This window comes from Sorex araneus, chromosome 2 (assembly GCF_027595985.1).
Source record: "Sorex araneus isolate mSorAra2 chromosome 2, mSorAra2.pri, whole genome shotgun sequence".
Classification (NCBI taxonomy): Eukaryota; Metazoa; Chordata; class Mammalia; order Eulipotyphla; family Soricidae; genus Sorex; species Sorex araneus.
In genome coordinates this window covers 292,875,451-292,891,023 of record NC_073303.1, presented here as the reverse complement: position 1 = coordinate 292,891,023, position 15,573 = coordinate 292,875,451, and the positions used below count along the sequence as shown (strand labels likewise).

The 15,573-nt window shown below is 46.0% G+C and overlaps 1 protein-coding gene across 1 annotated transcript in view; it reads right to left on the bottom strand.

Annotated features, from left to right (window-relative positions):
- Positions 1-15,021, bottom strand: part of EHHADH (enoyl-CoA hydratase and 3-hydroxyacyl CoA dehydrogenase) — a 54,630-nt gene extending 39,609 nt beyond the window's left edge. Inside the window, exons 1-3 of the mRNA XM_004603037.2 lie at positions 14,889-15,021; positions 5,653-5,756; positions 37-209 (exon numbers count right to left, since the gene is read on the bottom strand). Of these exons, the coding sequence (XP_004603094.2) occupies positions 37-209; positions 5,653-5,756; positions 14,889-14,962 (351 nt within the window). The 5' untranslated portion in view covers positions 14,963-15,021. The remainder of the gene's footprint in view (positions 1-36; positions 210-5,652; positions 5,757-14,888) is intronic.
- Between the last annotated feature and the right edge of the window lie 552 nt (positions 15,022-15,573).

Below are 15,573 nucleotides of genomic sequence, written 5' to 3'. Positions count from 1 at the left end.
CTCTTCCCCACACCAACTCTAATTCCCAACTGTTACCTCTGTGTGGGCAATCCTATAGTGACAGCCCAGGGCCAGCTCCAGGCCCCCTCCGAGAGCCATGCCTTGAATAGCCGCCACCACAGGCTTCTCATTGTTCTGTATTTCATCCACGACACTGCCCACTGAGATGGTATTGGACTTCAAGTTGCTGAAGCCACGAATATCAGCACCTAAGGACAAAAGATTTTTAAAAAGTTTGCTGAGAAAGACATGGGTCTTGTTTTGTGTCAGCAAGTTAGTACCAGATAGCTTTTTGTTGTTGTTATTTTTTTTGTGTGTGTGTGTGTGTGTGCATGCACACGCTGTTGGGGAGGTAGGAGATTGGGGCCACACCATGAGCTCTGTGCTCAGGGATCACTCCTGGAGGGTTGGGATGGGGGCATATGTGGTGCCAGGGATAAAATCAGAGTCAGCAGTGAAATAAAAATGCCTTACCCATCTAGTCCTCTAGTTGTTTATTTGACATTAAAAAATGCAACTCTGTAAACTGATTTTATACCAGCAAAATTGCTAAATTCTGCTACTAGTTAATTTTCTGATATTTCTGATTCTTTTCATTTTCTACAAACATTCATATTTCCTGACTAATGATAGTTTCATTTGCCTTTCCAGTCTTTATCGTGTTTATTTCTTTTTCTAGACCTTCTTGACAGGCCTGGCTCTAGAATATGGCAAATAAAAATAGTGAAAGCAGCAAGTCTTGACTCATTCCATTTTCATAAAGTAACCTTTAAATTTATCACTTTATCACTTTATTTGCAATATGGTTTTAAGGTAAATGCCCTTTGCCTGATTAACACATTAAATACCTATAGTCTGGCAAGTTCCCCGTAGTGTATTCATATGTCAAATACAGTAACAGTGATGGGTCTCATTCCCTTGACCCTGAAGAGCCTCTAATGCAGCACCATTGGGAAGGACTAGTAGAGAGAGGCTGCTAAAATCTCAGGGCTAGGATGAATGGAGATGAATGACTGGGCCCACTTAAGCAGATCGACAATCAACGGGATGACAGCGATACAGTGATACCTATACCTAGTTTACTAAGAATTTGTATCTTTGATACATGGCATATGCTATCAATTGTCTTCTGCATCTCTTGAGCTAATCATGTAATTTTTTTCTCTATCTTTTATTAGAATGGATTCCACTGATCTTTTAATGTTAATTTAACTTAGTATTCTCAATCTTTTGCTGCCTTCCGACTTTAATTCCTTCCTGTGACCCCACTCTTGTGGCATGGTCCCCCCATTTAGGTGAAATATCTTGGAGGCCCAGAGGGTACAAAATGGTACCCAGCTAAGAAATACTGGTTTAACCAGTCTGGCATTCTTGAGATAAAGATGATGTGATACTTTATATAACACATTTTTACAATACACTTTTAAGTTAGATTCCATTTCATACTGCTTCAGACTTTTATTGGCTTGTACCTTAGCTTTTTCAGACTGTCCTTTACAGAGGTTGGGCTGGAGGTTAGGTGACTCTCAGACAATCAGCTGGGACTATACTGGGATGAGTGACAATGACCCAGACCCTATACATGCAACCTGGCTTGGAAACAGTCTTGGCAGACATATAAGTAAAGCAGCGGTCATTGTGGATTCGGGCAGGTCTCTGTAAGATCAGGAAATTTGGGATTGAGGTAAGAAGGACAGAGACAAAGATAAGAACTAAGATAAGAACTATGTGGCAGCAAACCAGGGAGCTCAGGATTGCCTGCAACCACAGATACAAGAGGCAAGGAAGATTCTTCTTAGTAGAAAGAGGACCTTGCAGATGTGTTGATGTTGAACTTCTAGCCTTCAGAATTGTGAGGGAGTACATTTGTTGTCTTAGTTGTGTTAGTTGTTGTTGCTGTTGTTGGCTTTGGGGGGTTGGATATGGGCTACTCCGGGCAATGCTCAGGGCTTGCTCCCAGTTCTGCGCTCAAGGGACCATATGGGGTTGCAGGGTTCATATCCAAGTCAGACACAAGCATCTTACCCATTGTACTCTCTCTCCAGTCCCATTAAGTCACCCAGATTGCAGTCAATTGTTACCGCAGCCCCAAGAAATTAATATCAAAAACATTCCACCTTTTTTCTTTAAAATGTAATTGAGAATTGTATTTCTTTTCTGTTGTAAACACAATAATTCAGTAATTTAATATATTATGATGTTTATTCTCCTTTTAATTTTTTTTTTTTTTTTTTGCTCAGGGGTTAAGGGGATGTAGGAGTAGGAAGTTAACAAGTTTTGTTAGGTTTTTGTTCTCCAGTGCCAGGGATTGAACCCAGGGCCCCAGGTGTGTATGACACTCACTCTACGAGAGTTACCTTCCTGGTCTTTTTTCTCTTCATTATTTTAAATTTTTTGAAATTTATTATTTTTTGGTTTGGAGGTTCACACTTGCCTGTGATCAGGGCTTTGCTCAGGGATCACTCTCGGCAGGTCTCAGGGAGCCGTAATGGTGCCAGGGTTCGAACCCTGGTGAGTCATGTGCAAGGCAGGCACCCTACGCCCTATACTACTGCTCCGACCCCTTCACTCTTTGAAATTCTCTAAAACATTCCCATAAAATTTGAATAACATTTCCTTGGACTTTTCCATTCCAGTTTGTCAAAGAAGTTGTCGAGGCTAGAGTTGAGTTTGAGAGATTGTTTTAATTACTAACTCAACGTCTTTAATGATTTTTCTTGAGTCAATTTTGACAAGCTATTATTTTTCTACTTGTTCACAATATTTTCATTATTATGAACATCGTATCTTCAATGATTGTGGCACCTGCAGTGGTAACACTTGCCACTCTTTAAACAGCTTACCTGGGCTGCTTCTCCCGAGAGGGAACATAAAATGGGGCCCCATAACCATGCCACCAGAGTCCGAGTCAGGCCGTTTTCACTGGGGCGCCCCAGAGGGGGGCGGGTGAGAGTCCTCCCCGGTCCAAGGGAACCCAGTCCCAGCAGCCGACCTCCACTACCCAACCACCGCCACGCTCTAGGCCACTTTCCACACGCTCTGGCCGAGCCTCACACATGAGTGGACATATTCCTGGACCATGCAGCTGTGAAGTGGCGGCGCGACACATCATCATAGAGGGAAATAAATATACATGCCTCTCAAAGAGCCCAGCAAGCTACTGAGAGTATCCCGCCTGCAAGGCAGAGCCTGGCAAGCTCCTTATGACATATTCAATATGCCAAAAACAGTAACAATAACAGGTCTCATTCACCTGACCCTGAAAGAAGCTTCCAGTCGTTGGGAAAGATGAGTAAGGAGAGGCTGCTAAAATTTCAGGGCTGGGACGAATGGAGACGTTACTGGCGCCACCTCGAGTAAATCAATGAACAACAGGATGACAGTGATACAGTGATATAGTGATACCTAGGATTTCCTTTAACCTTGACTGGTGTCTCCACATGTGTCAACCATTAGCACTGTAGCACTGTTGTCCTGTTGTTCATCGATTTGCTCCAGTGGGCACAGTAACATCTCCACTGTGAGATCTGTTGTTACTGTTTTTGACATATCAAATACGCCACAGGGAGCTTGCCAGGCTCTGCCATGCAGGTGGGATACACTTGGTAGCTTGCCGGGCTCTCCGAGGACGGAGGAATTGAACCCCGGTCAGCCGCATGCAAGGAAAACACCCTACCTGCTATGCTATTGTCCAGTCTATGTGTCAACCATTAATCTGTCAAAATATCTTTTAACATTTTTCTTTTTGTTTACATTTGTTTTCTAACTCCTTAAGTTTCCTTTACTATTGCCCTCCTTTTTACTTCACTGGGTTTCTTTCAGTGTTTGCTTTCTTTTTTTTTTAATGTTATTGAATCACTGTGAGATAATTACAAGTTTTCATTCAGTGTTTGTTGGTTCCTTTATAAACTTATTTTCGTCTTTTTCTATTTCTGATATAATCTTATATATCTTTCTGATATAATATTTCTGTATAATCTTAAGATTATACATTTCCTGCTAAGTTTTCTGCTCAAGTTTTATCTGTGGTGGCTTCATTGTCCATTATTTGAAAATGTTTTCTACATTTTATATTGAGTTTTGCTTTGACTCAGAGGTTAAGAAACGAAACCTTGCCTTTCATCCAAAATCACCAACTTTCAGGAAATCACTAAAAGGACCAACCACAAAGGCAAAGAGGAAGAGGCAACTCTACATGTTCTCCAGACCTTTCAGAAAACATGGAGTTGTTCCTTTGACCACATATAGGTCTACAAGAAAGGTGATACTGTAGACAAAAAGGGATGAATGGCATTGTCCAAAGAGGAATGTCCCACAGATGTTACAATGGTTCAGTGGAAGATTCTCCCACGCTATCCAGCAAGCTGCTGGCATTGTTGAAAGCAAACAAGTCAAGGGCAAGATTCTTGCCAAGAGAATTAATGTTCGTATTGAGCTTACTAAGCACTCGAAAAGTCAAGACGGCCTCCTAAAATGGGTGAAGGAAAAGAATCAGAAAAAGAAGGAAGCTGAAGAGGAATGGAACTTGGGTTTGGCTAAAGGGCCTGCCTGCTCTACCCAGAGAAGCATACTGTGAGAATTAGTGGGAAGGAGCTGTGAATGCATGGCATGAGAGGTGTTTTATTGGTTTCATTTTTTTTTTAAATAAAAAGACTTGGGGCTGGAGCGATGATACAGCCAGTAATGCACCTCCCTTGCAAGAGGTTGTTGAAGCTGGATGAACATCCTGTTGTTCATCCAGCTTCAATCTCTGGCACGAGTATGGTCCCCCAGCCCTGCCAGGAGTGATCCCTGAAGTGCAGAGCCAAAAGTAAGCCCCGGACATCCCTGTGTGTGGCCAAAAACAAACAACTTTAAGTAAAATTTAAAGACCTCTAGACTATTCAAAAATTCCTGGGGCTAAGGATGCTCAGCAATACAGCACCTGCCTTATGTGTATGAAACCCTCGGTTCCACCCCTGGCACCACTCCCCCCGCCCCAAATTCCCACTTAACATTTTTGTCACTGATTTCTAGTTTAACACAATGCTGTCAGAAAATGTATTATATTGAGAAACTTTCACAGTTGAGTAGCTGGTCAATTTTTATAAATTCTTCCAATCTGAGAAAGATGTTATTTTCCACACATGGATTATATATACAACAAAACTGCTTTGTAAATATTAAACTTTTGCCGACCAACTGCATCTCAATTGTTCCTGCCACAAGAAGAAATGATTCTGTCGTGTGAGAGAGGTGTTAGCTAATACGACGGCTCCAAACATCTTTCAATATAAATGCATCAAATCAATAGGACATATAAATTGGTCCCTCGGGTTCTGCCAGGAGTGATCCTTGAGCACAGAGCCAGGAGTAAGCCCTGAGCACAGCAAGTTTGGGTCCAAACCCCTCTCCCCCTTACCTAAAGCAAAAATAGACTTAGCCAAATTCATGTAGGGTGAAAGTTATGCAAACAGGTCTATGCCTGCAGGTATAACAGGCAAGTGTGGAATGGTCCTCCAAACGCCCAATCCTAGAGAACCGAGTAATGTCAGAGTCTCTTCTGGGTCTCAACAATTTCTGGTTCCCTTTTTAAGTCTCCCAGATCCGTTACTCACTAAGGCATTACTATCAGTGCAGCTGGGTTACGCGGGGGCATTAGACACCGGTTACCTGCACAGAATTTGCCGTCTGCTCCACAAATCACCACAGCTTTCACAGAAGAGTCGGCTGCCGCCTTCCTCAGCCCCTCTTTTATTGCCAGGAGTACAACCTGACTGAAAGAAACAAGATTACAGGAAGGTCAGAATGGAAGTTTTCCCAGCTTAGAGCTTCGTCCTTTCCTGGTGATGTAGGAGAAACCCAGCACACACAGTCCAGTGAGGGTGACCCCTCACCATAGCAGCAACGAGGACGAAGGGAAGGGAAGGGGAAATGCATTTTTTTTTTGGCTTTTTGGGTCACACCTGGCAATGCTCAGGGCTGACTCCTGGCTCTGCACTCAGGAATCATTCCTGGCGATGCTAGGGGGTCTATATGGGATGCTGGGAATCGAACCCGGGTCGCCCGCATGCAAGGCAAATGCCCTACCCGCTGTACTAACGTTCCAGCCCCGGGAAATGCATTCTTAAAGAACACTTACCATAAGGCTTATTTAACAGACACATATAAAGTGAATTAATTACTGAGCTGAGCAAAGTTCCTATAACTCTGACGGTAAGATCTTGAAAGATTGGGTGTGATTTTCTATTTTCTTTTCGTCCTGACTCCTGGCAGGACTCTGATCCCTAGACTGTGAGCAGCCACCGTAGACACGGAGCTGGAAGCTATGTTTTGAAGATGGCAAAGCAAAGACGGAATTGAGGGCAGGCACCACGGCCAGAGAAACCAAGTCTCTCTTATCCAGTCTGCTATTATTCTGAGTTTTCTGTCACTGACAGTCAAGCTTAACTAACTTAGGAGGCAAAATCATGGTCTGGGGGATGAGAGGGCACGGAAAGGAATTTTGCCAAATTTTAGCGGCTTAGGCAGGATGAGCCAGACAGGGCACAGGGATCTGAGGAGGTATTTCAGGGCCTTTTCATTATGTTTGGAACGGGGATACCAGGGCAGTGGGGTGTTAGGGTGGTGGTTAGAGATCTTGGTGAATCCTGATTGGTGCATATAGGTTGTGGAACTGGATTCTTAGGGCTTATTGTATTCTGAATTTTTCTACATTCTGGCTGTTGATTGCATGGACTATCTCTGAGGGGTGTGTCAGCCCCAGCTGTGGCCAGCTAAAAAGTCCTGTGCTGATATTTGATGGTTTTCCCACTATCTTTATATCCCTAACATTCTTGTCTAATAAAAATATTCAATTCACATATAATATTTAAAAATAATACGCCGGAAGTCACGCCTTCGACCCACCCTTGGCGCCATCTTGCCACAATCCACAGAGAAGCGGCCAGGCATTCTGGTGAGCAACGCGGCCCGGAAAATGCTCCGGACCTGAATTGGGGCCAACAACACCGAAGGAGGAGGTGCAGCCTGCACACCTTCTCCAGATGGAGCCCTGGCGACACTGAGCAGCAACTAACACGGCTCCGGGATTCGGGACTGGGACACATCCGAGCTTTTCTAAAACCTGAAAACATACAATCTTTTAATGGAAAACTAATTCTCAAATGCTTCCTTAATAGGGTTATCTTGTTTGGGGGTATAACTCCCACAACAATAGTGAGTTCTGTGTTGAAATATGGAATGTAATCAAGGTGAAGAGAAAATGAAGTGAAATTCATCAGTTAGACAGTTGGGGTGGGGGGCGGGGGGGTATACCGGGGATTTTGGTGGTGGAATATGGGCACTGGTGAAGGCATGGTGTTTGAATACGGTATAACTGAGACATCAACCTGAGAACTTTGTAACTTTCCACATGGTGATAAAATAAAATTTAAAAAATAAATAAATAAATTAATAATAAATAAAAATAATAAAAAAAATAAAGGATGAACCGGGAGCCGCGGCATGAGAAGCAGACCCTCTGCGCCTATTGACTGTGATCCTGAGGTCTCCTAACCCATTTTGGCACCAGAGCGGATTCTTGCAGCCATCCATTTTGACTGTGAACTGAGCTAAAATATTAGAAACCCAAAACCGCGCGGCCACTGTTGCGGCCGCGCGGACTCAAAGTCTTCACTCTTAGCAATGAAGAGAAATTATTAGATGATGCCTATTCAGCAGGCCTGATTGTTGGGGAAAATTTCCAATCAATAATAGTGAGTTCTGTATGGAAATATGGAATGTACTCAATATATATAGAGAATAATGGGAATATCATTAGCTACTTAGATGGGGGTAGGGTGGGAGGGGGGTGTATTGGGGTTCTTGGTGGTGGAACGGGTGCACTGGTGAAGGGATGGTGGTTTAATCAGTATTTGACTGTGACTTAAACCTGAAAGCTTTGTATTTTTTTTCTTTTTTTCACGGTGGTTCAATAAAATATTTCTTTAAAAAAATAAAAATAATATTTTAAAATTGTTTATTTTAAAATGTTAAAAAATATTTACAAATATTTTTAAAACACTGTAGTTTTAACTGTATGGTATGTGTGACTGAGATGTTAGAAAGAGATTTAAGCAAGGGCATGGTTGTTTTCTTTGTAGTTTAGTAAAGCTTTTGAGTGGCTTAATTTTTTTAGGTTTCTATTTCTTGTAATTAAAAAGTTGTTAACAGAGACAGGAAAATGCTGTTTTAACCACTTAAGTGGACAATCTAAGTAGTGTTAAGTATATTGCACAGCGGGTAGGGCGTTTGCCTTGCACGTGGCCAACCCGGGTTCGATTCCTCTGTCCCTCTCGGAGAGCCCGGCAAGCTACCGAGAGTATCCTGCCCCCACGGCAGAGCCTGGCAAGCTACCCATGGTGTATTTGATATGCCAAAAAACAGTAACAAGTCTCACGGTGGAGACGTTACTGGTGCCCGCCCGAGCAAATCGATGAACAACAGGACGGCAGCACTACAGTGCTACATTGAGAACAGATGAGAGTTCAAGCTAAGAAAGTCTGAACAAGTCTATGAAAGAGGTTCAGCAGTGACTGAGCACAAAGGAAACCCAAAGTCGTAAGAACAGGAGAAGAAAGGAAGAAAGTTTGCCAAGAATTGAGGAAGTAATAAGTGCCAAAGGATGGAGAAGAAGAAACTGAGGAAACGCGGGAAGAAGCTGCCTAAAGGAAAATATGTAACCAGAGTCCAATCAGAACTTATATTGCAATTCTGAATATATCAGGTAAAATATCAATTCTTTAGATTACAAGATTTCGGGGCCACCGAAATAGTACAGTGATAGTAAGGTGCTTGCCTGACACGCAGCCAACTCAGGTTCTGTCCCCAACCGCTCCGTATGATCCCCGAAGCCCCACCAGGAGTGATTTCTAAGTGCAGAGCGAGGAGTAAGCTCCGAGCACTTTGGGGTATGTCCATCCCCCCAACCCCCATGGGTATGGGGGGAGGGAAAGGGGAGCTGCACCACACTTAACTGTGCTCAGAGATCACTTCCTGTGGTGCTTAGAGCTTATTTGGGGATCACTCCTGGCAGTTCTCAGAAACCTATACGTAAGTGTGCAGGGAACGGAGCCCAGTTAAGCAAGTGCCTTAACCTCTGTATTATCTCTCCAAGGAAAGGAAAATCTGGCTTGCTTCTCAAGGCCGTGTTCTCCCTTGAACACGATTCCTGCTTGCTTGTCTCCATGTGGTTTTGCTTGCTTATTTCCAACTCTGGAGAAGCCTGTGTTCACGCTTGGAAACACTTTTCCCTTCCTCTCCCCTCACAAGTTTCTAAATAAGTTTCGTTTTTTTGTTTGTTTCTTTTGTTTTGGTCACACCCGGAAATGCACAGGGGTCACTCCTGGCTCATGCACTCAGGAATTACCCCTGGCGGTGCTCAGGGGACCATATGGGATGCAGGGAATCGAACCCGGGTCGACCGCGTGCAAGGCAAATGCCCTACCTGCTGTGCTATCATTCCAGCCCTCTAAATAAGTTTCAATAAAAACTGTTGTACTTCAAAAAATAAAGCGAAATCTTAAAACAAAATACAAAAATAAATTTCTATAAAAGCCAGGTTGCTTAGACCAACAAGTATGAATTAAAGCCTCAGGGAACGAAGGAGGTATCTGCCCTTTTAGATAATTCCCTTTAACCTACTTTTCATTACTTCACCCAGATAAACATCAAACCTCTTGGCTTGACTGGTTAATAAGCAACCAAGTCTCTGCATAAAAAACAGAATTTGAGTTATCTGTCAGCCTGGAAAGTCCAAAAGGCACAGCCTTCCTCCTGGGTAAATGATGACAGGACAACCAGCCAAATGAAGCCCAATCAGCCCCTGAGGAGACGAGGCTGGCATTTTCCTATTTCAACCAGGCTCAGCTTTTTCATCTCTCATGTTCTCGTTAATTTTGCAAAAAACACACATAAGGGGGAAATGAAAATGGCAGGAAAAGATAAAGCTTTATTAGATTCAGGCTGAGGAAACGGAACACACGCCTTCCCTAGGATCAAGGTCGCCAGGGTAGCACATGATTTCCTGGGACCAGAGATAGAACAGCAGGTGAGGCACCTCCCTCGCACGCCGCTGACCCAGGTTCAATGCCTAGCACCCCAGATGGTCTCCTGAGTTTGCCAGGAGTCATCCCTGTGTGTAGAGTCAGGAGCAAACCCTGAGCAGCTAACCCGGGTTCAATGTCTGGCACCCCACATAGTCTCCCAAGCTTGCCAGGAGTGATCCCTGAGTGCAGAGCCAGGAGTAAACCCTGAGCACAGTTGGGTGTACCCCCACCCAAAAAAATACTTTTGAGGTTAGGGAGATGGTGCAATGGGCTGAGCACATGCTTTGCAGAAGCCACAGATTCAATTCCTGGGAACTCACGGGCTGTCAGCATTGGCAGGAGTGACCCTGAAGCCCAGAACAGGGAGTAGACCTGAGACCCAGGGACAGTCCAAAAATCATTAAAAAATTTGTTTTCTCCCTTTAACATTGCCAGGTATGATGAAATAGAGTCTAAAGTAGATACAGTAACTGAAGGGCTGACAAAAATCCTTCAGTTCTGTGAGCATCGGAGGTCTCATTTTATTGTCCCGTTTATTTATGGGTTTAGGACGGCACCCATCTGTGCTCAGGGGTCACTCCTGATGATGCTCAGGGGACCAGATGCAGAGCTGGGCATCGAGCCACCGTCAGCCACATGCAAGACAAGCACCTTTACCCCTGTACTGTCTCTCTGGCTCCACTGGTCTCTTTAAACAAAAGACTATGAAATCAAGTTGCGGCTGAGAGCCAACACCGCTTAAGACAAAGAAACATAAGAAAAGAGAAAATTGAATCTATCAAACTCTCCAACGTGTATGGATGCTTTGTTTCATGAAACCGTGTTTTGGATTGTATGTATGTACGTGTGTCCTAACTGTGATGTAAACCTTGGGGTTCCTTACTGTGTAGATTATTTTACTTTTAGAGTATGAAAGCCTCCGATTGATCTGAGAGACAGCCCTCGTGATTGGACTTGCTCTGCACTGGTTAGGAGGGCTGGGGTTTATCTGGTTGGATGGGAACCTGGCAGGCTCAACTAGAGAAGGATTTAAACTGGTTGGGCATCAACCCCACTGCCTTAAATGCATGAAGAAACTCTCAGAGGGCTCCTTTTTTTTTTTTTTTTAAGTTTTATTTTGGTCACACTGGCGATGCTCAGGGCTTACTCCTGGCTCTGCATTAAGAATCACTCCTGGCGGTGCTCAGGGGACTATGTGGGATGCTGGGCATTGAACCCCGATGCTGCATTGTATGCAGCTGACCTAGATTTGATCCTTGGTACTTCATATGGTTCCCCAAGCACTGCAAGGAGTGATTCCTAAGTGCAGAGCCAGGAGTATGTTCTGAGCACTGCCAGGTGTGGCCCAAAATTCAAAAGAAAAAGAAACTTGAAGTGGGCTAGAAAAAGATCATTATTGACATAAAATTAAAAAGAGAAGGAAGGAAGGAAAGAAGGAAGGAAGGAAGGAAGGAAGGAAGGAAGGAAGGAAGGAAGGAAGGAAGGAAGGAAGGAAGGGAGGGAGGGAGGGAGGGAGGGAGGGAGGGAGGGAGGGAGGGAGGAAGGAAGGAAGGAAGGAAGGAAGGAAGGAAGGAAGGAAGGAAGGAAGGAAGGAAGAGAGGGAGGGAGGGAGGGAGGGAGGAAGGGAGGAAGGAAGGAAGGAAGGAAGGAAGGAAGGAAGGAAGGAAGGAAGGAAGGAAGGAAGGAAGGAAGGAAGGAAGGAAGGAAGGAAGGGAAAATGAAAGCCTATTAAACTCAGTGAACATCTTGGGGTATACACATCCATGGAAATAAGAGTTTCCGTGAAAAGCAATGGGAAAGGGAAGGAAGGTGCTTTCCCAGGTACCAAAAAGCCTGATTATGCTAAAAGAGATGCTGAGCATGTTGTCTGGGGCTCAAAACAAGTCTGAGAAAACAGAAGTGGCAGCTACCACCTGTTTAATGCCAGCTTGTAATATCTAACATATTTAAATCTGACAATAGCTTTATGAGGCAGACACTAAGATATAATCCTAAAAGGTTTGGGAAACAGGTTAAATAACAGAAAAATTAGGTTGTATATGTTTGGGTGTGGGCCGTACCTGACGGTGGTCAGGGGCTTTTCCTAGTTTTATGCTCAGCAGTGACCCCGGGAAGTGCTTGAGGGACCAGCCATATATGGTGCCAGGGATCTGAACCAGGATGGCAGTTGGCATAGCCACGCAGATGCAAGGCAAGTGCCTGACCTCCTAAAACATTTTAGTTTTTGTTCTTGATTTGGGGACACATCTAGCTGGGATTCAAACTAGGATCAGCTGCTTGCAAAGCAAGTGCCTTACCTCACTGTACTATGTCTCTGGCCTCCACTAGAAGCATTTTAAACTTTTTTTTTTTCTTTTTGGGTCACACCCGGCGATGCACAGGGTTTACTCCTGGCTCATGCACTCAGGAATTACTCCTGGCATTGCTCGGGGGACCATATGGGAATTGAACCCAGGTCGGCCACATGCAAAGCAAATGCCCTACCCATTGTGCTATCGCTCCAGCCCCACCAGAAGCATCAGAGTTATAAGAAACTATTCCAAGCTATGGATACAGGACTATGAAACTTTTCAACCCTAAGTTCTTTTTTTTTTTTTTTAATTTTTTTTTGCTTTTTGGGTCACACCCAGCGATGCACAGGGATTACTTCTGGCTCTGCACTCAGGAATTACCCCTGTCGGTGCTTGGAGGACCATATGGGATGCTGGGATTCGAACCTGGGTTGGCCGCGTGCAAGGTAAACGCCCTATCCGCTGTGCTATCACTCCAGTCCCTCAACCCTAAGTTCTTGACAGCCTCTATTTTCCTCTTTGAGTCAGGGATGAGGCAGAAAGCTTTTGTGTAGCAGTTAGAACACAGAGAAGCCCAAAAGTGATATGTAACTATATTATCTATGCATTTCTTCAGCAAAATAAAAGTGTGCTTTTTTATTCTTTTGAGAATGGCAAACGGATGTAACATCCTTATTGATTTTATTGCATAATTCTTTTTTGCTAGATGTAATAATTCACAATTATAAAATTAATAGTAATGATCAATCCAACCTGGTGACAGTGAGATAAAATTCAGGCCAAGGGATTAGAGAGATAGCATAGGAGTAGAGGATGCATAGGAGATACAACAACCCCAGTTCAATTCCCAGTGCCAAAGATGGTCCACAAAGCACACCAGGAGTGAATCCTGAGCACAGAGCCAGGAATAAGCCTGGAGCACCACTAGGTATGTCCTGCCCCTCCCCTGACTCTCTCTGTCACTCACACACACACACACACACACACACACACACACACACACACACACACACACACCCAATTATTTTCAGGTAAAGAATGTCTCCATTACTTGGCAATAGAGACAACTCAGGGTCCAGGCACATGTGCGAGGCCTGAGTGCCCACCCCCTGGGCATCATATACCCTCTATCTAGGGTACAGTCCTAGAGGCTCCCAGCACAGCTGAGTTCAAGCAACCACTCACCCGCTACAGAGCACTGAACCGTCTCATCTGGTGAGCTGAATATTGGCCCCAGGTCACCCCGCAAAAGCCAGAAGGTCCTCTCATTTTAATCTTTTTCTGCTCGAGGAGCATCTGATAAGAATGTTGACCAAAGACCTTTCTCTATGCTTTATATTTCTCGTAAATCACAATTTCTGCTAATAGATTGAGCTGGAGCGATCGCACAGCAGGTAGGGCGTCTGCCTTGCACACGGCCGACCCAGGTTCGATTCCTCTGTCCCTCTCGGAGAGCCCAGCAAGCTACCGAGAGTATCCCGCCTGCACGGCAGAGCCTGGCAAGTTACCTGTGGCATATACGATATGACAAAAACAGTAACAAGAGGTCTCACAATGGAGATGTTACTGGTGCCCACTGGAGCAAATCGATGAACAATGGGATGACAGTGCTACAGTGCAGACTGATGTCATCACCATAATTTTTCTCCCAGAGAAGTGGAAGAACCAAATGTAAATAATAACTTGACTTTCTTTCTAAGTTTTAGTTTTTTGGTCACACCCAACAATGCTCTGGGGTTACTCCTGGCAGTACTCAGGTGACCTTATGAGGGGATGCCTGGGGTCGAACCTGGGTCAGGTGCAACATGCAAGGCAAGCACTTTACCTGCTGTTCTCTCGCCAGTCCCTTAAACAGCAGCGTTACTCTCGCTTTGAAAAGTAGCGCTTGCAAATGCACCGCACATATTAGGGGCACAATGAAATGAAAGAAAATAAAGTGCACAGCGGTTCTTCAGAAAATGCTACTGCACAGATCCGCTCCAACCTGGCTCGTCCACTAGGGCCCTGAGGCCCTGAAGTGTGAAACCAACCCAGGAACCACAACTGTGTTTCTGGGTCCCGGCATGAGTCATCTGTCTGCCCTCACTCGGCGCGCTGGCATTAACCGGAACCTTGAGTTCTAAAAAAGGACGGGGCATTTGATTGTCGGATTCCCCAGGGTTTTCGTTGCACCCTTGCACGGACGGCCTGGAGGCAGGGGAGCGAGGGGGCAAAGTGTAGCCAGCGCTCTGGGAAGATCTTTGGAACCCAAAGGCCACCCGGGCGACTCCAAGGGTGCAAACAAACACAAGCTGCAGGCTGGCAGACAGAGCCCTTCGCTGCCTCTTTAGCAGCCCCCCGCTTCCTCCCGGGGTGAAGCCTAAGCGTTCTCTGCCGAGGTGAACTCAACGCAACTTGTTTGCAAGTTCAAGAGGGCCGGCCCGCGTGCGCCGGCTCCATCCGTGTCCGTGTCTCTTTCTCTTTGCGTCTGCACCGGGGCCGCGCGGGGAGGAGGCGCTGTCGGGGCCTCCTCGGGGGGCCGCGGGGTTACCTGAGCGCGTTGACCGGCGGGTTTCGCAGGCGGATGAGCGCCAGGCAGTTGGGCAGCCGCTTGTACTCGGCCATGTCTGCTGGACCGTGGCCTCTGCCGGGCCCCGCGGGCCGCTGCCCCCGTCCTCCCCCGCGCGCCGGGCCGGCCCCGCCAGGAGGGGCGCCCGCTCCGCCAATGCGCGCCCGGCGCCGCCTCCAGGCAGCCCGCGCGGGGCCGGCCCCCTGCCCGCGGCCCATCGCCGAGGGACTCGTCGGGGTGCCCGGGGTGCCCCCCTGGTCCCCGGCGGCCAGGATCCCCGGGCACCGGACGCGGCTCCTTAAGCGGGGCGCGGTAGCTTCGTGGCGGTGTTTTTCCTTCTCGGGAGCCCTGGGACTGGCAGTAACTTGGCACCGTGGAGACCAACCCAAGTGACCCAGCAGTCCCCGGCTTAGGGAAAAACCTGCGTTTCTTGTCTGCCCGGTCGTCCGCTCTTTGGGGCCACGTTGCTAAGGATGGTGATTGCGAGTTCTTCGCGCGTGGGTGAATTCAGGGCCGAGTCTGTTTCAAGGCCCGCGCGGGAGATCCAAGACTCAAAAAGGCTTCGGTACTTCCCCCCAAAAGCACAGGCTGGGAAAAAAGATTTGTTTAGATGCAGCTGGAGGTGGGTGCTTCTACGGAGGGGGTCAGAGGACAGTCCGGAAGCTGT